Below are 26,955 nucleotides of genomic sequence, written 5' to 3'. Positions count from 1 at the left end.
ATTTTCGAAACTTAAATACATATTTACACTAAAAACTATAAAAAATAAAAAATAGTAACATTTACTTTAATAATCATAATAATAATAATAATTTGATTATTTCTTGTTATCATAAAAAAATTAACATTGTAACACATGTTTTCACTAGTATCTAAAACTAATATCTAAATGTATATTCCCTTATCTCATTATAAGAACAAAATTATTAAATTGTAAAATTATTTTTTATAATTAACTTATAATTTTTTATTATATACATGACTTTTTTTTATTATGAATGAATAACTCATTGAATTAAAAAAATTACTGAACAGGATAAAATTAAACAAATATTCTTTTAGCATTAATAATTATTGATTTTAAGAAAGATAGTTATCGAGAAGATAAAATTAGAATAAAATATTATTTATTAAATTAAAAAATAGTTATTAAAAAGATAAAAGTGAAAAGAAAAAGATATGTACATGAAAAAGGTAAATATAAAAAATCTGTATATCAAACGGACACGTATTGGTGGTAAAGTCTACTTGGTCAGTACCTATAAACAATCTAGGACCTGTGACTAACTTCAGTATTTATATCAGCTGTATGATTAAAACATGATCAGGATTGAGATGTAACTCATTTATGATGACACTTGGATAATTTAACCTCTTTATATATATATATATATATATATATATATATTATATTGTTAGAAATATTTTAATACAATTTAAAAAATAAAATATTAAAATAAATTTTTATGGAGTTTTAATTTTATGGATTAATGGTTAACGATAATATTTTTGTTATAATTTATTCATTTTATCTTTCTTTCCTACATATAAATATCACTTGAGTATATGAGAAAAGACACAACAAACTACAATGAACAAGATTCAAACGTGCATCCACCGATTGTAGGAGTGTAAGTCACAAAATACTATTTGAGATTTTACCAAGTGAATATGATGGTGGGGCCGTCATTGTGAGAGATGGACGAATCACACTCATAAAACAAGATACATGCATAAGGTCGTAATGTCTGATTAAAAACCTATAATGAACATTGATATTGTACGTGTTATTTACTAAAATCCACTAAAATATGATCATAGGAAACGTAGTTTAGTATAATTAAATCTGTGCATTTTCTAAGATGGAAGTTTATAACCATCAGATATAAGGCTTAAACCTAGAAGGTTCCTTGTGCTAAGTACAATATTTTGTTTATTTATTTTTTTAAATTATGTTGAAAATTGTTGAAAATATTTTAATATAATATAAAAAATAAAATTATTACTATTACTCATGTTTCCATAAAGTTTTCATGAAGTTTTAATTTTACATGTTAATGTTATTTATAATTGACGACTATATTCTTATTATAATGTACTCTTTTTGTCTATCTTTCCTACTTATAAATACCACTAAATTGCATGAAAAAAAATACAACAAACATTAGAGTTCTCTAAAAATTGTTCTTCTCTATTGCTATATATTATCTTTAAGATATTGGTGTTCATAAAATTCAAAAATCCTTCACAACACTTATCAATCTAACAAGTTGTATCTTGAAAAAGAAATACATATAATTTTGTTTTGTCCTATCCAGTATAAACATTTTCTCTCTAAAAATAACATTATACGTGTCTCAACCCAAACTATTTCTATTCCTTACTTTATTTTTTTTTATCTATTATTTATTATTGTTATAAGAATTATTGAATATGTGATTAATATTCTTTTATTCATATACATAATATCAGTATTATTATTGCTTTAATAATTATTATTATATTATTTTATATTTTTATTATTAATAATACTATTTATTTAATCATTTTTCTAATATATATATATATATTCCAATTAATATAAAATGCATTATATATGTATGATCGTACACAATGCCATGTTTGATAATATCAATTGTAAGTTAAGTTTGCTCCTGAATATTTTAATTCCATACGTCTTTAGTGATACAAAACAATATCCCACCGTAATTATTTTTTGCCAAATATATTTACATTTAAGGACAAATTGACAGAGACGACGAAAATGAATATTATGTACATGGCATTCCTATCCTTAGTGACACATTACCTCAGATATTCTAGTCAAAAATACTACTGAACCTCTAATTCGGCGGAAAAGAAATGATGCGGTAAATTGCGGTGCCTCCTTTTAACTCAAATCAAACCCAGCGTCAGCATTTATGGCATACAATAATTTGGTTTCCAGTTGCTCTTTACTGCATTGAACAATGAATGAGTAAGTTTGCCACATAAAAAACATCAAAAAGATAAAAGTACACCAGTTAAAATAAATCCAAACTACTTTTCGAGAATCAAGAACAAGCAAAAATCCATCAATATTGACAACGTAGCTCAAAAACTTAGTTTTCATAGTCGTAACGATGGAAAAAAATGGAGGGAAATGACAATGCTCAAATTGAAATCATAAACCAGAGATCTGTCCTCCCTCGAGCGTGAACAATGTTTGACTTAAATTAGCATGGACAATTATTATAGAGAAGTTCTAATATAACGAAACGACTGATATCCAAAATCACAAACATTTAAGGACATTAACAAAAAACATCCTATTTAATGAGTTAATATCCAATAACCACCTAATAAGGTTTCAGATCAGCTAAAAAGGTTTTCAAATTTTTAAATCTGCTAAAGATAATATTTCAATATTTCCACAACACTACAATCATTAGTCTTCCGTGATATCTTGTGCACACTTATGTGTCAACAAGACGGTGTAATGTCGAATCGAGAGAATCAGATTATCTCGATTAATTTGTGTTTCCAATCTAATTTCTCTCTCTTTCTCTCTACACATACTCACCGGTATAAATTGACAAAGCGAAATTTCTCCTTACTTATGTCAGTATTATTAATTCTAACATCTTTAATTTTCTAACCACTCTACAACGGTAGAGACAAACAAATTTTAATGTACACATTTCAAACAGAAAAGACAAGCAGTACTATAACGAACCTTTTATAAGGTGGAAGCTTTAATAAATTCATACAGGTGGCTGATGTCGGTAATCGGTCAAGAGCTTCCTCCGAAGCATTACCACCGGCCCTATAATAAGAGACATCAAACAATTCCAATATGACCCTTTTGTCTGTAAAATATACCAGCTCTGGTAGAAATGGATGGGAGCAAATAGTAATACAATCAAAGCATACCTTTGTATGCAAAACAAAGGTTCAAGATATCGGAATCCAAGCAATGGTCCCCGAGAGCAACCTGTCACAAACCTGTAAAGCTAATAAATTTTTATCTCACAAACATGTCATAAAAGAGCAAATAAATGTTATTACGGAGTACATCTTACTTCAAAAAGTTTTTCTTGTTTTCTAATGACAAGCCTTTGAGAACTTCCCAGAACATTTCAATAACATAATGTTCCTATCAGAAGAAAACACAAGTCAGAATTCACAAGTATAAAAAAAAAAAACTGATAAGGCAAAATGGTTCAAATGCTAAATGACATTTAGACTATTGGTATTTACCCTAAATAGATGGAAAAGGTAAAAAAACATAAGCTACTAGATCAGCAAAAATCCCTTTTATATAGAAATTAAACATCAGGAGAGCGCAAGCTATCCTCCAACGTGGAGGAAACAGAAAACCAAGTTGGAGGAAGTTCCCGTGCAACAGCAACCACAAGATGACAACATAAGCAGATCCAGTAATTGGTTTAGCAAGAGCTGCCCTTAAAAAATCAGATCACTATGCACCAACCAAATGCTATGCTCAAATGTTAAAAGGTTGAAAAGACTACATACTTCCACGGAAATTATTCCTTTGTTTGACCAAAGTCCCTAATGAGAATCAAATTTGATCCAATGTTGAATGCTCATCAGAACTCCAAAAGTATTGTTACAACGGAAAGTACTCACCTTACAGAGTTAAAATGTAAAAATAAAAGCTCCACAGTTAATGAGATTGTTGAATTTAAAGGAGCTGATTTAGGATTCAGTTACTTGAGTGGAAATGGGAAGGAATTTGGCGAACCATATTTTATGTGCTCACTTCATAAATTAAGGGTTTCTTTGGATATGTTTCTCCATGGACGTTTATAGTTAGGAAAAAGAATAACGAAATAAAAATGAGTATTTGACACGAAACTTCTACAAATTAACATATGTATAAACTTACGGAGTTTTTTTTTTATCCTTTTCATTTTTCCTTCTTTATTTTCTTTTTTTATTAAATGTTTATAGACAGATTTATTCATACAGGCCTTACATGGGTACTGTTTCCTAGGCTGAGTAACTCCGTGATTGATTTATACAGCAACAAAACTCAAAGTTTCTATAATCTCAATCTTATCTACCTTCAAAATCCAACAATTAATTATAGAAAAAAAAAAGTAAGCAAAAGAACAATCTCGGGAAGTTTTTCAGTTAGTGTATCATTTAAATGTTTCTTTCTTTTGGATTACTGACTAAATCCTCACATAAATACCAGAAAGCTTACACTATGATAGCCTCCTGCATAGTTCGTATGCTGCCGCAAATCATCAACATCCAAGCTGTCAAGTGACCCTGATATCAAAAGCTATGGAAAACAATAGTGTGAAGCAAGTTGAGTACGAAATTACATCGAGACAAATTACAGATTTTAGAGGAAAACTTGAATGAGTAGAAAACTGAATCCAGAAATTGGCAGTCAAACAATATGTATAAAAAATTTCAGAAAACTATTGATGTTTATCAACAAATAAGTATTCTAAAAGTCCAAGCCTTTCAGTAACATGTTCACAAAAAACTATGGCTATTGGTTACTGTTCCAGTCAAAGAGTATATGATAACCTTAGACCGAAGACAAAAAGAGTGAAATATTTTAACCTTAGCTAGTGATTTACTTGGGCAAAAATAATTCGTCTCTTGACCATAGGAGTAACATTCTTATTTATAGGAGATAAATCGGTTACAAATATTATAGATATAGATAATCTAATAAATAACAACTAAAATACTCCCCTGAATAGCTAGAAAATTTTCCTAAATAATAACTAATGTATCTTCTCTAAATATTTTTCCACCTAAAATAATCAACTTTACATATCTAAGCTATACACGTGTACCATCTCCTCAATCCCAACTTCTTACAGAGAGGTCGGTCTAAAGACAACACCCTCTCACATCTCGATCCGTTGATCACCAATCTTCAATGACGTTGGTCCTAGGGAACCTTCTTTCACAGAAGTCTCTCTCAAAAGCTATTGTTAGTAAATGAAACTTGCATTTCAGTGAGCAAAGTAGAAATCCATGTTAATTCAGTGAAAGTTTGAGCTAAACTTCTATATACCCTACCCATGAAAGGTAAGAGCACGTTCAACGCTATTGGCCCTTTGTATTAGGGTGTTTGGATTGTTCATTTAGGAGCAACTAATCACATGACTCATTTTCCTAAGCTCTTCAATTTGCCTGTCGAAATAATCATAGAACAAATTCCAGTTGCAAATGGTGATAATGTGCCCATGTGTGAATCCAGGAATATAACTTTGAAATCATCTATTGTATTAAAGGATGTTTTACATGTACCAAAACTAACCAATAGCCTTCTTTCTATACAAAGCTCAGAAAAGACTACAAAAAACTAAAATTGTTCAGTAACTTTTTTTCTTTCCTTATTGTGTATTTGAAAACATTGACACGAGGAAGACCATTTTAATTTCTAAGGAGCAAAGTGGGTTGTATATATTGGACCACAGACAAATATTGAATCCTACACTCGTGATGTCAGTCTTTGGTCTAAGAGTGTATTGAAAATCTCACATCAACAAGAAATATGACCAAATTATAGTATATAACCAGGAACAAACCTCAATTGGAAAACTGATTTATATAGTTAAATTAGACTTAAAGTAACTTTCTAAGAAGGTAAAAGCATAGAAGCAAATCTAACAAAGTCAAATCAAAGCCTACTTTTCACCTTATAATTATCGATCATTAGAAACATAATTTGTAGCTAGAGACAAAAATAAGCTGAGTGCATGGCCATCTAGCAATGGCAAGTGTAAACTATGGCGTGTAGGAGAAAATGATAAACACGCAATTGTTGATCAGACCCATAAGATCACCATGCAAGAACAGGAATTCAAATGAAAAGGTATTAGCTTTAGAGGCCTAAAAGTCAGTCAAGATAGAAGGAAACCTGAAGTTCATGCTCATTGAACATATCAATCCAATCCTTCTGAATAAGTTGCTGAAATCCTCTCAGGAAATGAGAACTTTGTTGACGTATCTGAAAAAGATAGTTATTTTTAATATATTTGACACATAAATACAGTCACCCTTAGATGCATTTTAAATCAAATAAAAAATTAAGCCTTGTTTGGTTAAATTTTTTCTACAAACACTTCAAGTACAAGAAAGAGAGGTCAAATGAATAAAAATTTCCCATAAACTGAAAAGCTAAAATCATATTATGCACTCAACTTTTAGAGAAGATATCATATTAAAAGTTTAGCATGCAAAAATTGATTTCACCTCTCCATTTATTTCTTCTCTTACATGAGTGCTGTTAATTGAGAACTTTATTCAAAGTAGGTACTCTACCTGAAAATTCAAGCGGTGATTGGCTACAAGATGAATAAAAGTAATGACGTTCTCATTAGTAACACGGATGTTCTTTCCCCCTGGAAGCAGCTCCTCTTCTGTTTGCTCTCCGTATTCGTTGTTTACTATAACAAAATATAGTTCCAACTCCGAAATGTCACCCTCATAATGCTGTTAATCAAAAAAGAGGGAAAAGATTGACACACTCACTGAGAAAATCAAGGCTTTCCTCTAAAATCACTTATGTTACAAACTCCCCACCAATAGTTCTAATCCAAGGACAACATAGTCTTAAAATATATTTTGTATTTTGGGGCAGGATATCATATATATATATATATGGTAGGATTAGTTACATTCATATAAGATTCATGCTGATACCCCCCGTCCATTCCAATGTTTATTTTCAGTTGTTTGATCATATTGTAATGTATAAGATTCATGGTGATATCCCGTCCACTCCAATGTTGATTTTAAGTTGTTTGATCATACATATGCAAGCATGACAATATGTTTATATGAATGTTCAATTGTTAGATTTGATCTTAACCCCCCCTCCCTCTCTTTCACTCCAACAATGCAAGTAGAATTTGACAACATTTGCTTTTAACATTGAAATTTTTGTAGTGCATATCAATTCAACACAGGGCCATAAAAACGTGAGTGTTCATGAAAAAAACAAGTCAACCTATATATAGTTCTATTAGCTTTTTATAGCTTGGATACGAGCTTAAGCTGTTAGTTTATTTGCAAGAAACCTTGTACAGTTCAGTGAAAACTAGCATTACATAAATTAATTCCAGAGTTTTCGCAAGAATGAAATAGATCCCAGGAAATGAAAGCCAGAGATGAGCCGTTACCTTAAGAAAAATAAGATGACGATATAATTCTGGATCCAGGGAAGGCAAGTCATTTAGATAGTTGTGCCTGATACAACCAGAAAATAAATGCATAAGAAAGCAGCAATATAGCTTCCTCTCATCGAACAAATGCATCACAAATTAGGCATAATTTCTCATTCCTAGTACAGGCATTTTACTTAGTAATTTGTGCATGGCTTTATTGGTTCGTGTAATTTTTCTTGTTTTTTTTTATACATGAAAGAAATCCCCTCCCCAAGTACGCGACAAATCCAAAAATTATGGCTTCCATGAGTAACTAAACTCTTTTACAGAATGATGAGGTCCAATCATTCTCTATCTCTCTTTATTGAGCATTTAAATTTTCCAAATTACTATTTCGTTGGTTGTGCAAACATGGTTCTCTCCGATTAACAAGATAGTATAAAACAAATTAGAACAGTAGATCTATACTTGTCTATTAATCCTTAATAACTAGTGGAAATCAACGACACTAGAGGAGAAATACAACCTAATCTAAACGAACCAAGACAACATGTTTGTTAGTTCCCTTTAGGACTTAAACCTATTGATAGGCTAAATCCTAAGAGTTTATTTAGGCTAGTGTATTGGTAATGGAAGTAGTCAATGAACTTCTCATGATTATCAAGAAAGTAAACACCAATTGGCTATTAAAGCTTATTAATATCTAGAATCAGTTTGTTTAGAGGGAAAGCATACATACTTTAATCAATAATTAATCCTAAGAACTGAAGCTAAGATATTTACCTTGGGCTACAGTTTTCTCGTCATTAAATCTTAATCATCTTTCAGTCATTTCTATAGGAAGTGCACATAGGCCCATTCATTTCAAGAAATAAATACATTCACATCCAGCTACGCATTACATTAAGGCGTGTTATTTGTGAATCACAAAACATCAACATAAAGCAGTTGTAAGCAACTGAACAAATGCATGGAAACTCAAGATTTGAGCATTGCACAATCTAAATTTAAATAGAGTAAATAATAACTGAAGCAAACAAAACCAATATAGCCCAGTCTTACTTTTGTTTCAATTTGCTCAAAAAGAAAGTAGCAAATGGTAAATCAACCAGAATCCCTTCAAACATAGCCTGCAAAAGTATTTTGTAAGCGTGAAGTGTTGTTCTAATCAAGCAAAATCAATATAGGAAAAGAATGCAAACACACAAGGAAAAGAACGCATACAAACTAATAATTGATACAGACCAATGAATGACCCACTAAGAATATTCAATCACTATGCAACTTATACCAGATTGCTTGATCCAAACTAAACCCCAAAAAATTATATCAAGGAAGGAAAATAACCAGATATTATATGGAGTATTTTGGCCTTGTTCGTACTATACACTATTGGAAATCTTAAAACACCCATCTTGCACCTAGGAACTTGACATCTGAAGAGTGAAGTTTACAGGGCTATACTACTACAGGTAGCCAAATACTAAGGCTGCATAGCCTCTGATTTCATATATAAAAAGGATTGAAAAGTAGGATTCCGTAAATCATGTAAGGATTGGATTATTTTGGCCACTTTTTAGAAAATATAGGATGTCTTGATACACCTTATTAAAAGACAGAGGAAAATGGACAGAAACATACCTTTGCAAGAAGAGTACCAAGAAAATGGAAAAATTGGAGATGTTGTTCATGTATCATTCCTGATCCAGGATTAGGATAAAGCAGGTGATCTGCTGTCTCCTGGATATAATGATGTTCAGAAATTCAGACATAAACCAATAAATCAAAGTAAGAATATAAGGACTATCAAGGAAGGTGTCTAGCTGAAGCAATGTCAAATCAAAGATTACAAAACTCAAAAGCTTTTTTTTTTTCAAATATTTTCGATGACACATTACAAACAGTTGGTCGTTGTTACTAGGCATCATAGCACTTATATTTTCAAAATTCAACAAAGAACTGCAAAGTTTATTCACTACAATTCTTGTCTTTCACACTTCACCCATACACCCCAAACCAGCCACACCACTGCAACAATATGTAAAAGTTGAATTTGCTGCTCAAGTTTGGCTACTATGTTGAAATGAAAATGCTAACACACTATCCAGATCCAATTCTACTCAAAACATAGTCTATATGAGAATAGTTTTGCAATGAACCAGCTTATCCCAAAAGGTTTGTCAGGCAAAAGAACATGAAGAGTTTTATATTTAACATCCCCTCCCACTCAAGAACCCTTTAGAACTAAAGCAAGAATAAATATGATGTACAAGCCTACCTTGTGCTAAAATTCAACTTTAATTTAGAAGGGTCTGAGTTAACGGAGGCTATGACATAAACACACTCTTCCCGAAGCTTAAGCTATCGGGTGAAACACAAAAATCATTTTATATCTGACTGTTGTTGTACGTTAAGAAACATGAAACACAAACAGTAGATAATATCCATATGACCTTAAATAATCCATATTGCACATCGAATGCAGCACGTGTGATGTTCTCCATGAAATCTTTGAATATTCCACCTCCATCTATTCCTGCCTCTTCAACTCCAAATTCATTAACAAAAGCCACACGAATCTGAAAATTACAATGAAGGATGACTTACAAGTTCTCTCCTGAAGACCAGGGAGGAAATGATTAGTAAACATTAGCATAGGCCTTACCAGTCCTCGAAGGTCATCTTCTGACAGCTGGCTCATTTGATTGTAGGCATCTTCCAAAATATGATTCCGACGTATTTTGAACCGGTTTCTAGTAAAAACAGCCTGAGATCCCTGTCTCTGCCTAGCAGCAGCTAGTTGAGACTGATGAAACAACAAATAGACAAAAGCTAGTTTATGAAATACTCAGGTAACATATTATGATAAGCTGAAACTCCAAAGTTGCTCATTATCATCCACTGAAATTCTGTAATATAAAAATAACCCCTATCTGAATCACATCAGAACTTAGTGAGATTCTTACAGTGAAAATTTTAGCCCTGCTAGTAAATGGTATCAAGAAAGGAGCCTGCTTCAAAATTTCATTTGCTCGTGTATTTTCTATAACGGCCTGCAGAAAAAATTTGCACAACAAATCATGTTTCTGCACATATAAACCCTAAATATCAATTGTATAGGAAATACCTGAGAGATAAAGTAGTCATTCACCCCATCAGCATGAAAGTCACTGGGTGATGTAAACTGTCTTCTGTTGTTCCAATCTTGCAGCTGTGGGGGAAAAAGGTAAATTAGGAAGATAAAAGAACCTTCAGATCCAAAAGGTTATTAGTAGTTGCAGATTCCCTTATAGGACAGAGGTATCAAAGAAATTGTAATTTGAATAAGTATACAAGAGTATGGATAACCTCTAAAATTCCTTGTAATTAATAGAAGAAAATATATTTCCATTCTTTTGTATAAGAAACCAATGATATATAATTTTTTTTATAAAAAGGGACCAGAGGTAATATTATTTATTAGTGAAAAACGAATTACAGCACCACTACAGAAAATATTCTATATCCTTCAAAGTGGAAAAAGAAACATGAAACCGATTACAATGTAAGGCGTCCAATTGCTCTGAAACTCCCTAGAAATAATAATAGAATAGCACTATAGAAGCCACGTATGTATAAACCCATTATAATGCAAAGTATCAAGTGATGCCCTTGAAAAACTAATCATACTATCATGACATCTTCCAAGTTCAACAGTGTGGAAACATAAAACATTGTTATACCTGGGACAGAAGCTCAGAAACTACAATGCTAACCCTCTGTTGAATAGCTTCGAACTGCTTTTTAACTGCTGTGCTGACTGGACCAGATTTTACCGAATTGGCAGACGTTGTATGATTCACCCACAATAACTGCCACAGAGCCTGCAGAAACGACAAACTTCAAAAATTAGTTGCTACCGCAAAGCAGGTTACATTTGTCAGGGGCACTGCACTAAAACTTTAGGGATCCTTTTGACATTTCTAGTCATGACCACCTATTTTCCAAAATGTAGCATAGTCCAATTCTTGGAACTCTGATGCGTGTACACATTAGTATACATCATTGTTTAGGTCTTGATTAGAGAGCCAGAAAGATTTTATTTTTTCACTATAAATATGTGAGTGAATTCCCCCTTTCCTGGGACTACAGATTTCAATCTCTGAACTCTCAACAACTTGTCTCACTAAAACAGGCATTCCATGCCATAACATTACCTGCCTTAGCAGAGTGATAAGGCTTTTAATATCCTTCAGTGATAGTGGTTTCTCTTGCTCATAATACTCCTCATTATCAACTATCATGAGCATATGCCTGATAAAAGACAGGTTATGATTAAAGGAAACACTCAAAGTGTGCAGAATCTACAATTCATGCATTAATAAAAGCATGTAATAAAAAAGTGAACAGTATACAAGATGCTTACTTGTAAACAGGACAGAATACAGAAAGTGGCAACAGCCAACCTGGTGCATCGCCGGACAGGTATGATAACCGTTCAGACAAAGATGACCATTTTTTGTTCTCATGGCAACGTTTCATAAAATTCCAAAGTATAGGAACAAGTTCAGTTCTGTAGGCAAGTACAGTCATAATCTTTTCAAGTGGCAATGTGTTGAAGATTACATGTAAAAATCCACAAACGGCGCCAACAGCTGCAACCTCCCTGTCCTCTGGCTCGCGATCTGAACCATTTGCAGATGAAAAATCTCTAAATAATATAGTTGTCTGCATGTGACAAAAAACACAATTCATCAATTTTTCGAAATAAATGGTTAAGAAATTTTTTTGACATTTGATACGGAAATCATTTGGAAAATGGTATACCAGTTGCAGAAGGAAGCGAGTATCAATGGCATTAGAAATTTGTTGATTCAATTTCCCATCCAAAACTACTTCCATGACCTCATCTTCGCCAGTCATTTCATCATCAGCAATTTTAGAATCTGAAATTAACACTTCACAGCTTAAAATCAAATGGTAAAGAGAGAACCATCTCCCATATACAAAAAATGATAAATTTAATAATTATGATTAAATATAGTAACCAGGCTTCAGAGTTGTGTTCAAATTTAACATAGAAACAGTTGCACACTTATTTTTGCATTGTAAGTTAACTTCTCTATGATAGATTACTTTGTTTGGGGTTCTAAAAAAGTGTCCTTCCACTTTTGTGCAGTTTTTAATTATACACTCAGTGTTTGCAGGTAAAACTAGGCTGTGATGTTATGGTGTTAGAAATAATATAAAACCATTCATGTCCTTTCACGTAATAATAACTTAAGCTTTGTTTGTCGGGTCATGACAAATTGCAATATAAATGCGATAGAACTGTATTATTGGCTTCTGTCAATTTTTTTCCTATGGTTGTTATTTGTTTTAAGTTCATTTTATAACTAATACCACAAAAAAAATTATAGACTACTTAATTAAATTCTTCAGACACCTGGGGTTGACTCTTTATTTCTTCTTTTGGCCTTTTTAATATTGTCGCCTGAAATGTAATTGCCTTCTTTCTTCCTAACGTTAGTGTATGTGTATATATTGAGGATTGTTTATAAAGAGAAGGGAAAGGTGATCCGTCCTTGATAAGGGTTAGGTTATTGCCTAATTAGTCTCCTTATATATATAGATGTAATTGTACATTATGATAATCAACAAAAGATTCAGAAATATTCTCTAAATTAAAAATATATTCCTCCTTCTTTTAAGGACAAGAAAGGTGATGTTTTTCAAAAAAATTTAAAACAAGAATAATATCTTTAATAAGAAAAGTTTGAATGTCTGATCAGAAATCATACTCTCCCTACCATCAGATCTTGTAGGAGATGGATATGATTCCAGCAAAAATGTAGTAACAGAAGCAAGGTCTACGGCCTGCATACAAAACAAACACAAATCAACTTAGGTTTTAAGACAAACTTTCAAACTTCATTCTTGTTAAAACTGAAAATCTTCAACCACCAACCCTATCCCCCCATCAAAAACAAAAAATTAAACATACACTTTCACAATCATATCTAATGATAAAGTTTTGTGCAGAATGAGATGAAGTAGTTAAAAGTTTAAACGTAATGGTAGATGAATGCATAGCCTTATGGCCCTAATCCACAAAGCCCGTAAATGTTCTTCAATCTGTCAGTGCTTCCTCCTTCATCCTAAACAAGAAAAATTGCTTTTCTGCGTAATTTCCAAAATTTTGTATTACAAAGAAGTTTTACATTTATATAAGTCAGGTGCTAAAGCAGAATCAAATTATTAAGATTTCGAATATATTGATTACAAATCACGTGTCTTCATTGTAATTGTTTTCTAATGCATTACATTAGCTCCTTTGGCTGCAAATTAAATGTCTTACCATTTATAATACAATGAAAATCTTGCCAACTAGCAAAAATAAAGAAAAAGTCTCAATAAATAATTTCAAATTGAATTTGAAAGAAATGATGTTTCAAAAGAAGGCTAGTGAATATATATTTAATAAATTTACTTATTTTCACCTACCAGTATATCTTGACCACATATATCTGTTTAGAATTTGCTATTTTATGCTTACACTGAAATATTAGGACCTTTAATTTTTACACAATATACATGGTTTAATGCGTTAAAATATGAGCTTTGTACTTAGTAGTCACTAGTATGTATATACCTAATAAGGCACATCGACTCACCAATCAGAGGTTACTTTCTGTTATTTAAAGCAAACAATTTTAAGTTCATTCAACCACGAAGGTTGCTTATAATGCATTAAGATATTCAATTATATTAAACATCGAATATTGCTTATAATGCATTAAGATTATTCAACTTTTCTATGCTTATGATTTACCTAAAGTCTCCATATTTCATTCAAATGGAATAAAAGTGTTCAAGGCCCAAGAGCAAAATATGCACCACAACTATAAATTTCCAGGAAAAAATATCATATCTCGTATAGCCAATCAAATCAAAACTCATACCATAAATTAATAGACAACTAGCGACCGGACTACCTACAAATATCTAGTCGCACACAAATATTTAATCGGGCATTCAAAATGTCTAGCTTTCAATGTAAGGATATGTGTTAGAGATCTTATATCAAATATAGACATGACCAAATTATAGTACATAGGTGACTATATATCTCACCTTACAAGCCAATTTTGAGGTTCAGTTAGACATAAATTCCATTTTCTGAGATATACAAAGCAATGTAAAATTAAAAATTAGAATAACAATAACAAATGGCAATTGTACTCTCCTTACCATATCAAATGAACAGTCAGGTCGAGACAAAGCAATTCCACCAGTTTCTAATATATTTCCAAGAAGACAGGCATAGGTAGGAAATTCATCTGATATATCATTAGGAAGAGAATTCATCAGATTTGGTAACCATGTTGCCATCTGATGAACGTAATGTTGGCCCAGGCCCTGTTTTGCAAATACCTAAGTAGAAAAAAAATAATCCAACTTCTCACAAGACTTTTCAAGGTGAAAGCAAGTAGAAAAAAATAGATGTAGAACGTTATCCAACATGCCAAGGAAAATTCAGCATGAAAGCAGGAGATTTGAAAAGACAAAGACATAAGCAAAAAAAGATAAGGATAATTTCATTTTTAATCAGTTCAGGAGGTCCCCAAATCCCCCAGATTATTTAAGTAGCATACAGAGGCCCAAAACACATAATATAAAGATTCTCTTATTTTTTTTCGACGTGGTCCTTTTACTTGAATTATGAATGGCATGTTGACCTTTTCCTTCAGTTTTGGTTAACAGGATTATATTCTATATTGGTAAATTTCACAATAAAGATCCATCAGCACAAAGAGAATTTGGAATGTATTAATTTTCTGTATTTCAGCAGGGAGAAACAAAATGAATTTTAAAGGAGTTTAAAATTACTGAGGAAAATTTCTTTCAGTGATTTCTAAGAATTTCATCACCATCATACATGCTTTCTATGTTAAATGATTAGATACTTTGAACACTACTTCATCAATCTGGATTTTAGTTCTGCCATATATTTACAGAACAAATAAACATCTTTGATGAAAAACACCTCTCTTGAACCTCATCTTAAACAGAGAAAAGGATGCCAATTAAATATGTTAGTACAATGAATACCTGTTTTAAGTTTGGAAAAACATGCCACAAGAAAGGAATTGAAAGGATCTGTGATGAGAAGCTATATACTGGATCAGTAGGTGAACAGATACATGGCTTCTGACCAATGTGGCATGTTACAACAGTAAGCACACGCTCCAATGATGATCCTTTTTCACTGTAAATACAATTTTCAGCATTATCCTGCAGTAGATCATTTAGGTAGTTTATGGGTTCAAGTAAAGCATAGTATAACATAAATATCATACAAAATAACAAAACCAGAAGCAGTCTGATTAGAATTATGACATGGATGGAATATAAGATTCAACTGGTACATTTGACCCACAAGCTCAGAATTCCTCAAATTAATAACACACAAAGGACAATAACGCAAACATATGCAATACACAGCATGGAAGTTTCTTCATACAGATTAATAACTTCCACTAATAATATAAAACAAGCTTTGATCTGAATACAAGAGCACTCTGAATTTGACGGTCCAATGAAGGACAGTATTGCCTCTACAGCACAAGGAAGCTTTTTTGTAACAATAATGAACTTAATCCATAAATAAACTACACTATTGCCCTTGCTAAGTCCCAGCCATTAGAAAATAAAATGTTATCCGCCGTTCAGCTTCTAGAAGATGACTCAATCAGTTTCTACTCTGTACTTCTAGACAGTACGTCTACTCATTGCAGCTTCCTTTTATCTTCACCTCTAACATGTTTTAATTATATACGCACCACTCCCACCTATTAAAAGTAACTAATAACAGAATTCTGAAATTTGTTTACAAATTAAAAGTAATAAGATAAATTTAATCATTTTCCCGCATTTGCATAGAACTTGTTTTTAAAATCAGTGATATGTATTTTTGTTAAATTATGGGTTTGATCAGTTTGGAAAATCGTCAACCTGCACTAACCATAATCAGGTTGGACAAAATTGAAATCCCTAATTTCTCCCAGAAATCCATGTATATCATCTTTCTTAGATAAAACCGTGGACGTTTGAGTCAAATCAATCACATGTCAGGTCAAGTCCAAAATAAACACTGCATTATAACATTGAAGGAACACATCTTCAAATTCAAAACAGTGACATTAGTTGTTTATTATTAAAAAAAGATTTTTCCTTAGACATCAAGAAAACTTCAAATGAGACCAGTATCCAGGATAAAAATGCTCCCACACACAATATAAAGATAGGAAGCATTACAATATACACTACATGTTATGATACACAAAGAAGAAATTAGTTAAGATAGTTAGAATATCCATGAGTTAGTTACTCGAGGTGTTAGTTAGATATAAATAGGAAAGAAGGAGAGGAAAGGGGAAGAGAAGTGAATTATTGTAGTTTGAGCTTTAGCTCTTTGTGAAGGAGGATCCCTTGAAGGAGACAGTGCTCTCTTATTTTTGTTCTTTTATTGTATTCAATAAAAAACCTTTCTTTTCTTTCTCTTTTCAATTCTTGGTTCCTAATACTACGGTGAACATATTTACATATTGATGATTATCGATTAAGAAAATTAAAAGATGATGTACAATGATAGTTAATATAAATATGTTAACCAGAATGTCCAAACTTGTTCTTTGACCTTAATATAGCATTAGATGGGGATGATTCTCTAGGGTGCCAACAAATAAAAAAAAAAAAAAAAAAAAAGAATTGCAATGTTACCTTTCCTGTAAGAATAATCTCTCTAAGTAGACTAAATGCACTGTTTTTAGACAGACTTGATACTATTTTACAGCTCCATGGCAGTTTGGGATCTATCAACAATACTAAGACTTCCAACAAAGGAATAGCCGATGTATTAGATTCCTTCAAAGTTAATAAAAGCTGATCCTTCAAGTAATACCTGTGCAGAAAAAATACCATATAAGTATGATAACACAAAAATCAATCCCTACCTACCAATGTATATTATATATGTGAAATTTCATGTACCCAAGAAAAACAAAGGAACAAGTAGTAGATATACAAAAGTTCCATGTGATCAAAACATGAACCCAAGGTTTTAAAGTATTCTTCAAAATAAAATATACAGCAACATCAAAATCCATGCCAAAATGAGTCTTCCTTTTAAAAGGTCAATGAAAACACGAACTTATTACAGAAGTAATAGTGGAACAAGAAAAAACCAAACCAGAGCCTCACTTAAATTTATTATCCACCATAACCTGTATACATGATACATTATAATCAAAATCTTATTAGATTTTAGGTGCTGTAATAATAGAAAAAGTAGTAGATTCTCTATAATTAATAATATCTACACTATATATGTAATATAAGAAATATTTTTATTATTCTTCTATCGTATCTTTCTTATTAAAGGATATCAAATTTCCTCTATTTATTGTATTGTTGATTTCATTTTCTCAATATATAAAAAAGCATTTGTGTTATCTAAAAAACACAGTTTCAGCTCAGTAACTCTCTCTTTCCTATAGTTTAACCATATGTATTTAAAAATTAGACACAAGAGAAAATCGAGAAAGCATATAATAGAAATTGTTACAGATATGAAAAGTTTTAGTTATTGAGAAACAACGTTGAAAGGAATTTATAAAAACTAATTGATCCAGGGTCCTTAAAAAGGTCAAATTCTTGGAAGTTTCACTTGCCTAGACATCTTGGATCCCAGACTATGTGATTACATGGTCTAGAGTTCAATTCTTTGATGTTCCCACTTTTCTAAATAAACATATATCACAACACAAGGTAGAGACGATCAATGTGTTGCCCCTGCTTTAAGGCAAAGGCGTGAAAGACATGTTTGATATAAAACGCTTCATGTGGTCTTTGTCTGCACACCCCACAGCTTAATAATATTTCTCTTTTAAGAAAATAAGGAAAGGGGACAAAATCTAATAGCAGTGTGCACCACATCCTTCATCCAGGGGTCAGGGGGAATATCAATGCCTTTATATATGTAAGTGGATAGGGCGGTGTTTACAGACCCCTAATAGTGATCTTCAAATGATTTCTATAAGTTCTGATCTCAGGTTTGTATGGTCTGAGCCAAACATGGTGCGTTTTTATCTACATTAACTGTCTTTAGTCCTTTACCGTCTTTTACTTCCTTGGAGATTTTTTATCCTTCCCCTACCTCTGTTTTTTCTCTGCTATCTTTAATAAATTATATATTATAAAAAAAAATGGTTAGAGAATTTGAGAATCAACTGAAAAACAGCAGTAGAAACTTGCATTCAAACTCTCCAAAAAAGTACTCCAACCCATCAAACAGTCTCCATTTTCTCACTAATAAAACAAACTCTCCCAAAAGCAAAGTTATTGATGAAAAAAAGGTTTCCCTCTCATATGAGCCATTCATTTGGGCTTGAACCACGATAAATGCACAAACCCACTTAATTATGTGCATTTGTCATTTGTTCTTGAAATAAACTTATTATGGACAAAAGGTGCAAGGACAGATTGATGATCAGAGACCTTGATACCATGTCATTAACTAACTCCCCCAAAAGCTTAGGGTATAAGGAGAAGGAACATGAGTATTAAGTCTTTAACACAAGCCAATCAAATAAAAGTAAAAAGCACAAAGTATTGACAAGATCCTCTACAGCCCATTTCAAATTCATATTCACCATTCAGCCACCACTTCTAACAGCGTTCTAATCGAAGTAAGCAAAAAAACTCAGGAATACAGGTCCAGTCTAAACAAAAAACCATTTCGAAATTATTCATAACCAAAACAAATATATATATATATATATATATATATATATATAACCATTTCTTCTGACTTTAATTTACTGACCTCGTAAAAAATATCACAAATGAAACAGAAGAAACAAACTAATACTATCCCCAGTCCTCTCTACAGGAAATGGGTGCAAATGTTTTTTGTCCTGATTATATGAATTAAATATTATACCCTTAACTTAATTTATTGCCCATAAAACTGGATGCATTAATTGGTCTATTAACCACATAAGATATACTCATTAAAGAAAAGTTATGCCTTGAATTACAAGTAGTGCAGATAAATATAATCAACACTTAAACCATTTAATTCTCTGGTTATTTTTTAAATAAAATTTAAATTTACGACATTATTAACTAATATTAAAACTACATAACTTGCTATTTTAATTGATGTTAATCAATTAGTTGCTTATTTCTTCTAATAAAAGGATATAAGGTGGTAGTATTGTTTAACAGTAACATGAAACTTAGAATCCAACGCAAAAAAAACAATAAACTAAAATGAAAATAGCAACCAGGAAGAAAATTTAGAAAAGCCAAAGGCCCAAAAGTTAATGAATTTAAAACAAATAAAACCAACCTATTATGATGTACAGCACGAATACAAGTATATACAAATTGCTTCACTCGATAGTTCACCAAAGCACACCTGGACAAGTAGTCCTCAGCAGCAAAAAGTTGGACGACATCCCCTGTTGCATACATTTTAATCGTACACATTAAGCTCCATTCCCAACACTAAAACTTGCAGAAACAGCAAGGATGCAGAGGCAGATATCATCAAACTAAAAACTGATTTTGTTCTAACGAGACAAAGATTCAAATATATTAGATCAGCAGCACACAGAAAAAATAAAGAATGATCAAAAGTCATTTTTTAGTAAGTTTATCTTCTCTCTTTTTTCCTTGAGATGGTTTTGTGGGAAGGGTTGCATGCCTTGGGTTAGGACTTTGCATATGAGGTTTATGAGGCAAAGATAAATCTCTCTTAGTCCAGGAGTGTGATGATATGACTAGATTGTTGATCAGAGTATTTTATGTGTAAATTTTACCATGCTGTAACAGTAGCGAAGTTGGGAGCATAAGCTCAGTTAAACAAGTTGAAAATGTAAGTGAAGCTAGTCATAATTTGATAGCACCATAGAGTAGATGATTTGGACTATGGATGTGACTTCGTCACAATGTTTTTTGATTTTTGTGTAGGGAATGGGTATTGTTGGATGATATTCAAAGCCTTGAGTTTTGATATGGATAGTATGTGTGATGATTATTTTCAGAAATTCTGATGATGATTCTAAGTTTGAAATATAGTTGATGTTCTTGATATACATTATCAGTTAGTAATGTATTATATGAATGAGATATTGAATTGCTGAAAGCGATAAAAATTGGTTAATTTGTATAGTTTGTGTTTGAAACTCTAAATGAGTTGTAATATAATATGTTGATGTTATGGTAGCAAAAATGTAGAATGTTGCAGGTGGGTCAAATTGGTTCAAGATGGTCTTATTTAAAAAGGATTGCTCAATTATATGCATGAATTGTGGAAATATGCATATATGGTTTTGATATGCACATGTATGTGAGATTTAAGACATGAATTACCATTTTTTGTATCTCAACAGAAATAACTTCTAGAGAGGGAAAAGAATTTCTATTTTGTTTGATTTCTTTTCTTAAAATATGTATATATTTATAATTCCCTATGTGAATGAAAGTTTATTTAAGAGATTTTAAAGTGTAATATGAATATTACTTATATGTTTATATTATCTTGTGATGATTAGTAGTAATATAAATCTTAGTGGGATGTTCACAAAAGGGGAAGAAAAAAGTGCATGTATAAAAACTATACTGCAATGGACATTTGAGAAAGTAATAAAAGCACAACTTCAAAACATGCAATCAGGAACAATATTTTAGCATTCCAAAACGAGGGTTCTGGAATGCATTCTCTCCCATTCTAAAATGAATACTCTTGAAATATTCAAGAATGAAGGCTCCGAAATACATTCTCCCCAGTTTCAACAGCAAAGGAAGAGTTGTTGGCAGTGGAGACACATTTCTCATCCAAGGGCAGAACATTCCAAAACCCTTATTCAAATGATAAATAATAATTCTAAGTGCAGGATATGGAGTTGCACAGCCCCTGTTATAAACAAAAGGTTGGAATGGTATATAATGAATTTTCGGATGGTGTAGGAAGCAATAGGTACGAAGCAAAGACCCATAATCGGTAACGAAACAATCATAGCCAAATATGGTACTTTTGTGACCTGATAATCTCCCCCCCACCCCAACCACACACACACACACACACATATATATAGAATGAAGATAAAAAAATGACACTTATAATGTGCTGCGCATATATTGGCAAATGAAAGATAATCCAATCCAAAGGGTCGAAGATAAACACATAATTATCAGAGAAGCTACTAAAAGAGACCTTGCTATAAATTGTTTTATTAAAATACAGGTTGTTCATCGTGGTTAATGGCATTGGTTGCTAAGCTCATATAATTGACTCCACTCAGTCAGACAGGGCTTGGTTTGCATTGTCAGTTAAACAGATATTTTTCGGGTGGTTGAAGGACTAAATGTAAAAGAAATAAACATTCCAGCTTGCAGAATCTTGCTAAAAACCTAATAAAATGTACATTATGAAATAAAAACAATATCATGACAAAAGGAACGCTGATTAAAAATTACCACTCTCTTGAACAAACTGTTGAAGCAATCGGCAAATTTGCACAAGAATTAAAAAATCATCAATATTTTCTGCATTAAAGAAATAGAGGAACTGACGGAGGAAATCAGAATCTGGACCAAAAGCATTCCTGAATGCAAATAAAGTGGCATTAACTTTAGTTTTAACGCAGAGTTTGGGTCAGACTACACTAAATAAATAAATAACTTTTAGAGAAACTGAGTGAAAGGAAGCAAATAGATGTCATGCAACAATTCAGAGTAAACAATCGAATTTCACCTGTCTAAATTCTGACAGTTCTCCCCATAGATGCTAAGAAATTTCTCTCGTAATTTAGACTGTTCTGTTCTGACAACTTTTCTTCCTCTGAAGCATTTCTGTAGCAAGAATCAGTCAACAATTTGCAAGACGCTCATGAAAGATAGATTAACACTCATCATAAATGTATCTTTCCAGTAATAGATGTTTATAGCACATATGAAACCATATTGTAGGGGCCTAAGCTTTAAAGTTAGGAAATGTGAAATGCTTATTTCCCATAGATGCACACACTAAAAATTGTTTTACAATTTTATAAAACAAATTTCATAGAACCATAAAAAGGATGAGCACTGACCAAAATAAAATTTAAATAAATGATGCATCTAGAATTGCACAAACTTCTTTTTCTTACAGCAAGTAGATGGCATGGCATTGTTCAACAGGCATTTACCCTAGTTCATAAGGTCAATTTGAATTTAAATTTTGATTGTACAGATGAGAGATGTTAAATAGCATGGCAAATTATTGTAAGCAAAATCTTCAATGTTGATATCATTATGTATGCAGTGCAATGTATAATTAATTGATTCAGTCATTTTATATGCCATATCATTGTGACTGTGAAAGAACTACAGATTTATTTCCTCAATGATCATTGGAACTTGACCAAGGAGAACATGGAATAATCAAATTTGAAATTTAAGAGAGGACTGTTAAAGATATGATACCCTGTTACAAGTTTAACTCATGATATATACTCCAGCTAGAGGGGGAATGTTACAGATATGATACTCTACAACTAGAAAAATATGCATGGGTAATATTCAAGATATGGTTAGATACTCTAAAGAGATATGTATAGCTCAAGATCAGGGATTATATCCCTTATTACCCTTTATTTTGTTTCCTTATTTTGCATTCTTGATCATTATAAACAGAGAACTTTTTTACTGTTTTTACACACATTCAGCAAATCCTACATTAACTTTAAACTTGAACTTTGGAGATAGACTTTGGAAACAAAGTGTATTCGCTTAAGTAGGAAAAATGGGAGACTGCATTCCACAAGTTTATCAGTTTATAATACAAAAGGATGGAGAAATCAACAAGGATGTCACAAAGGATACATGAGGATTGCATAAAATGGAGAAAGACATATGGGGTTATTATATAGAGAAGAGATGTGTGTAAGACTGATTGACAAAAGATTAATAGAAAATTGATTAAGGTGGTTTGGGCACATAAAAAGGTCAGGAGAAGAACAAGTGATGAAAAACTAGACTGCATGGTCTTTAGTCCTATGAAAGGAAGAGAGGGAAATAAAAAAGGACAATAGAGGAAGTCATCTAGAGAGAGCTCCCAGTAAGCAATATCCCTAAAAAAATTGTTTTAATAGAGAAAAATGGTGTGATCCGTGAAACAGAGCTCACCAAGTGGGACAAAAAAAAATGTTGTTATCCGGTAGACTTCCATAGAACAAGCACATTTGTCGAGTTTGCACTCTTCATGCCCAATATCATCACGCACCGCTAACCACACAAAAAACTTAACTTCCTCTAGAGCATGTAGCTTTCAGATCCAACATGACTATTGACTAGAAGTATTGTAGTTGCATTTCATGAATCAATGTACCCATGCTTACTTATTAAAAAAAAAATTAAAATTATTTGACATTGAAGTTGTTTGCACTTTCCTTCAATGAAGAAAGAGAAAACTAAAATTTGGTACAAATAAAGGAAAGAATATCACATGTTATTACTAACTATATTTATATTATTACTTAACTTTAAATTACTAAACATACTAAAATTATGCAATAAAACAATAAATATAATTTATTCAATAAATTTAAAATAAAATACCACATAAAATAATGGATATATTTTTATAACAATCTACTAAATGAAGTGAGATGAAATATAAAAAATATACTTTTGATTGATATGTTTTAAATTGTGTTTTTAGTGTCAATATTTTCTATTTAATGAATAAATCATTTACATATGTGTGTTTGTTGAATAATAGTAAGTACTTTTACTATGAATTTTTTTTAAATATCATATAAAATGAAAAAAGCTAGCTATATGTCTGCATTTTAAGGCAAAATTTATTTTTAGAACAATTTGGACCAACTTTCCATCACAGGTTTAGAAGTTATGGGAAGAATGAGAATCTGTGATTTTATGGCAGTGAAGTGCTTTAGTTCCTCTAGTGAATGCAGTTGGACTGTGTTGTTGTTAAGGGGAGGCTCGTTAATAGTTATGTAACTCTAACTGATAAGAATGTCCAAAATGCAGTCTATTTCCATTACAATTACATCTAATTATGGAACGAGAACGAGTTTATGGCTTTTGTCCGGCCTCTGCTCAGATATTTAAAGGAAATTGTTATCGCCAATAAGCAAACAGTTGAAAGAACTTATATGCACATGTTAGTAATTTATGTTTGTATATTTTTGTCATTATTGTTATAGGAGAACTTCCTATCCTCCTCCTGGTGCATTCTGTCGTCGTAAAATTCTCCTACGCCTTTTATCAAAATATAATAATGATGATAGTCAATCAGCAGTTAGGTTTGCATCACCACTCAAAACAGCTAAAGTCACTATGTCTGATTCCTAATGATATTATGCGTACATAGGTTGCTGAGAGCCAGAACACCCATCATCACATCTCAAAAACACCCTCAAGAATCTCAAACACTTGACAGTACACACCTAAGACTTAAAAAACAGCAATTGAAATTGCCACAGCCAACTCACTACCAAAATCAAGGCATTAAAATGCAATAATAGCTGCAAAATGAATAAGCAAAGAAACATAAAGTTCAATTGTTTGCATAGAGAAACCATACCTGAATCCTGAGTGCAGCAGAGTTCTGCTGGCGCAACCACAAACGCCGGTTCCGCTCTAATCGTGTTTGTTCAAGAAGATTCTTTCTGTCCCGTTCTTTCGAGCTGCGACCGCCTAAATCAACACGCTTACGAGTAGACGGATCGCCGCTGAAAAACATGTTTATTCGATTTTCTTTCCACGCGAGCTTCGCCCAATTCACGCCCTAATTTTCAAAAATGAGAAACAAAGAAAGAAAGAGAAGCGAATAGAACAACCGAAGCACGCGAAGCGGAGTTAAATCTGCAATGAGAAAGATTTCAACGACGACTCGAAGCCCTAGAAATGGAGACCACAACAGCGGTAGTAGCTCGAAAGAGAATTGAAAATTGGAGATTTCGATTATGGGGGCAGAAGATAATAATAATAACAATAATAACAATACAGAATAATAATTCTGTATTTATACGCAGAAACTTCTCCGAAGAGAAAATAAAAAAAATAAAAGCAAACGCGAATCTTCTTTAACTTTCTTGGTGAAGTGTGTTAACATGCCAGGAAGGTTCTGATGGAAAGGAACAAGCAACCACCGGTTCAAATGCCAAACTATGGTAGAAAACGAGTTGCGAAAAAAAACTTCAGTGTATATTTTAATTTCTATGAATATAATAATAGTTACAGAAAATTAAATGTTATAATCCTGAGTTTATTATCTATTATATGATAATTTAATTCAGCATAAGACAGATTTATAAAGCAACCAGAAATATACTTTCATTAAATTGACCGACACTTACGCAAATATTATTATTTTTTGTAATTATTTATAAACTAATTATTACGATTATTTTTAATTAGATGTGAGTAAGAAAAACCAATGAAGTCGACATAAATTTTTTATTTCAATATTTTGAGTTGTTTCTTGTCATTGTAAATAAGAATTGTATTCTTACAATCCAATTATAATAACCATAATTAATAAGTTTTGTTTCATTATTTAAATTTTAATCTTTTAGATAAGGTATCACCTTCTTCTAAAAAGTTGTTCTGACATATAGGTTGACAAAACTATATATTTATAACTATTTTTTTATTATAAAATTATTTTGTGTCTTGATTTAAAATAAAATAGTTTATTTAGTAATTTGGTTATTATATTTATATTTATAATTTAATTTGTATCTTTGTTTTTTTTTTATTTTTTAAGTACAGTTAACGAGATATTTTTCTCTTAAAGGTTAATATCATTAGAAGTTGAACATGTGTTAATCCAAATATTTTTTCTTCCGCAACACAATTTCATTATTCATCACGTTGACAACCACCACTACAATGACACCCTCCCTCCTCTTCTCCATTGCCACGATAAAAAAAAATAGTTTAAAATATTTTAATTATATCATTAAAATTAATTATTTAAGAAATTAAGAGAATTGAATTGTAAATTTTTAGTGAAAATTAGAATTAGTTTTTTTTGAAAATCTTGAATCAATTTAGTTCCTCATATTTAAAAATGTGTGTGTGGATTGAGTGCTTTTAATCAATTTTATGTTAAATTTATTTGACGTTTCAAATGTGTATCTCATCTAACAATGAAACGAAAATGTATCAAACAGTATAAACAAACTAAAATACTATAATGAAATGTGTTTAAAATATCAAAGAAACTTGATAAAATTTAGATAAAATGACTAAATTCACGCATTTTTAAAGATAGGAGACTAAATTGGTTTAAGGTTTCTAAGAGAGACTAATTTCAATTCTCACTAAAAGTTGAAAGACTAAAAATATATTTAACCCATGATTTAATTACTAGGTATTTCAAATTCTTTTAGTTATTGAAATTTCTCATCCACAAACAAGGTTATGTTTAAACTCGTAACTCGACAATTATAATATTTAAAAATAAATTATAATTG

General features: G+C 31.5%; 1 protein-coding gene across 3 annotated transcripts; it reads right to left on the bottom strand.

Moving 5' to 3' along the window:
• Positions 1-1,900: 1,900 nt before the first annotated feature.
• LOC114187516 (E3 ubiquitin-protein ligase UPL6) lies at positions 1,901-25,639 on the bottom strand. Of its 3 annotated transcripts, none has more exons than XR_003605272.2 (26): positions 25,059-25,639; positions 22,224-22,321; positions 21,947-22,074; positions 19,815-19,926; positions 17,183-17,363; positions 15,512-15,694; positions 14,651-14,833; positions 13,201-13,276; positions 12,227-12,345; positions 11,826-12,127; positions 11,617-11,713; positions 11,143-11,283; positions 10,548-10,631; positions 10,387-10,473; positions 10,086-10,226; positions 9,874-9,999; positions 9,062-9,160; positions 8,483-8,550; positions 7,436-7,502; positions 6,576-6,746; positions 6,172-6,261; positions 4,489-4,569; positions 3,341-3,414; positions 3,192-3,252; positions 2,995-3,084; positions 1,901-2,236 (listed from the first exon to the last, which is right to left on the bottom strand). XR_003605272.2 is itself a non-coding variant. In XM_028075782.2 (26 exons), exons 1-26 carry the CDS (start codon positions 25,215-25,217, stop codon positions 2,170-2,172), a joined length of 3,096 nt encoding a protein of 1,031 aa, XP_027931583.2. In that variant the 5' UTR covers positions 25,218-25,637; the 3' UTR covers positions 1,901-2,169. The 3 variants fall into 3 exon arrangements, 2 of the variants coding, with proteins under 2 accessions (XP_027931583.2, XP_027931584.2); XM_028075782.2 differs by having other exon boundaries at positions 3,192-3,263; positions 25,059-25,637; XM_028075783.2 differs by having other exon boundaries at positions 3,192-3,263; positions 13,210-13,276; positions 25,059-25,636.
• Between the last annotated feature and the right edge of the window lie 1,316 nt (positions 25,640-26,955).

The sequence above is a fragment of the Vigna unguiculata genome, chromosome 6, assembly GCF_037176805.1.
Source record: "Vigna unguiculata cultivar grain cowpea cultivar isolate G323 ecotype 2 chromosome 6, ASM3717680v1, whole genome shotgun sequence".
Taxonomy (NCBI): domain Eukaryota; kingdom Viridiplantae; phylum Streptophyta; class Magnoliopsida; order Fabales; family Fabaceae; genus Vigna; species Vigna unguiculata.
The sequence above is the reverse complement of the archived record's forward strand: the minus strand, read 5'-3'. Positions and strand labels throughout refer to the sequence as shown.

Coding starts and splice junctions, on each gene's coding strand:
- LOC114187516 (XM_028075782.2), bottom strand. CDS start 25,217: ATGTTTTTCAGCGGCGATCCGTCTACTCGTAAGCGTGTTGATTTAGGC. Junction 10,227..10,386: donor GCAGGGCTAAAATTTTCACT/GTAAGAATCTCA, acceptor TTGTTTCATCAG/TCTCAACTAGCTGCTGCTAG. Junction 6,747..7,435: donor GTCATCTTATTTTTCTTAAG/GTAACGGCTCAT, acceptor TTTGATTAACAG/CATTATGAGGGTGACATTTC.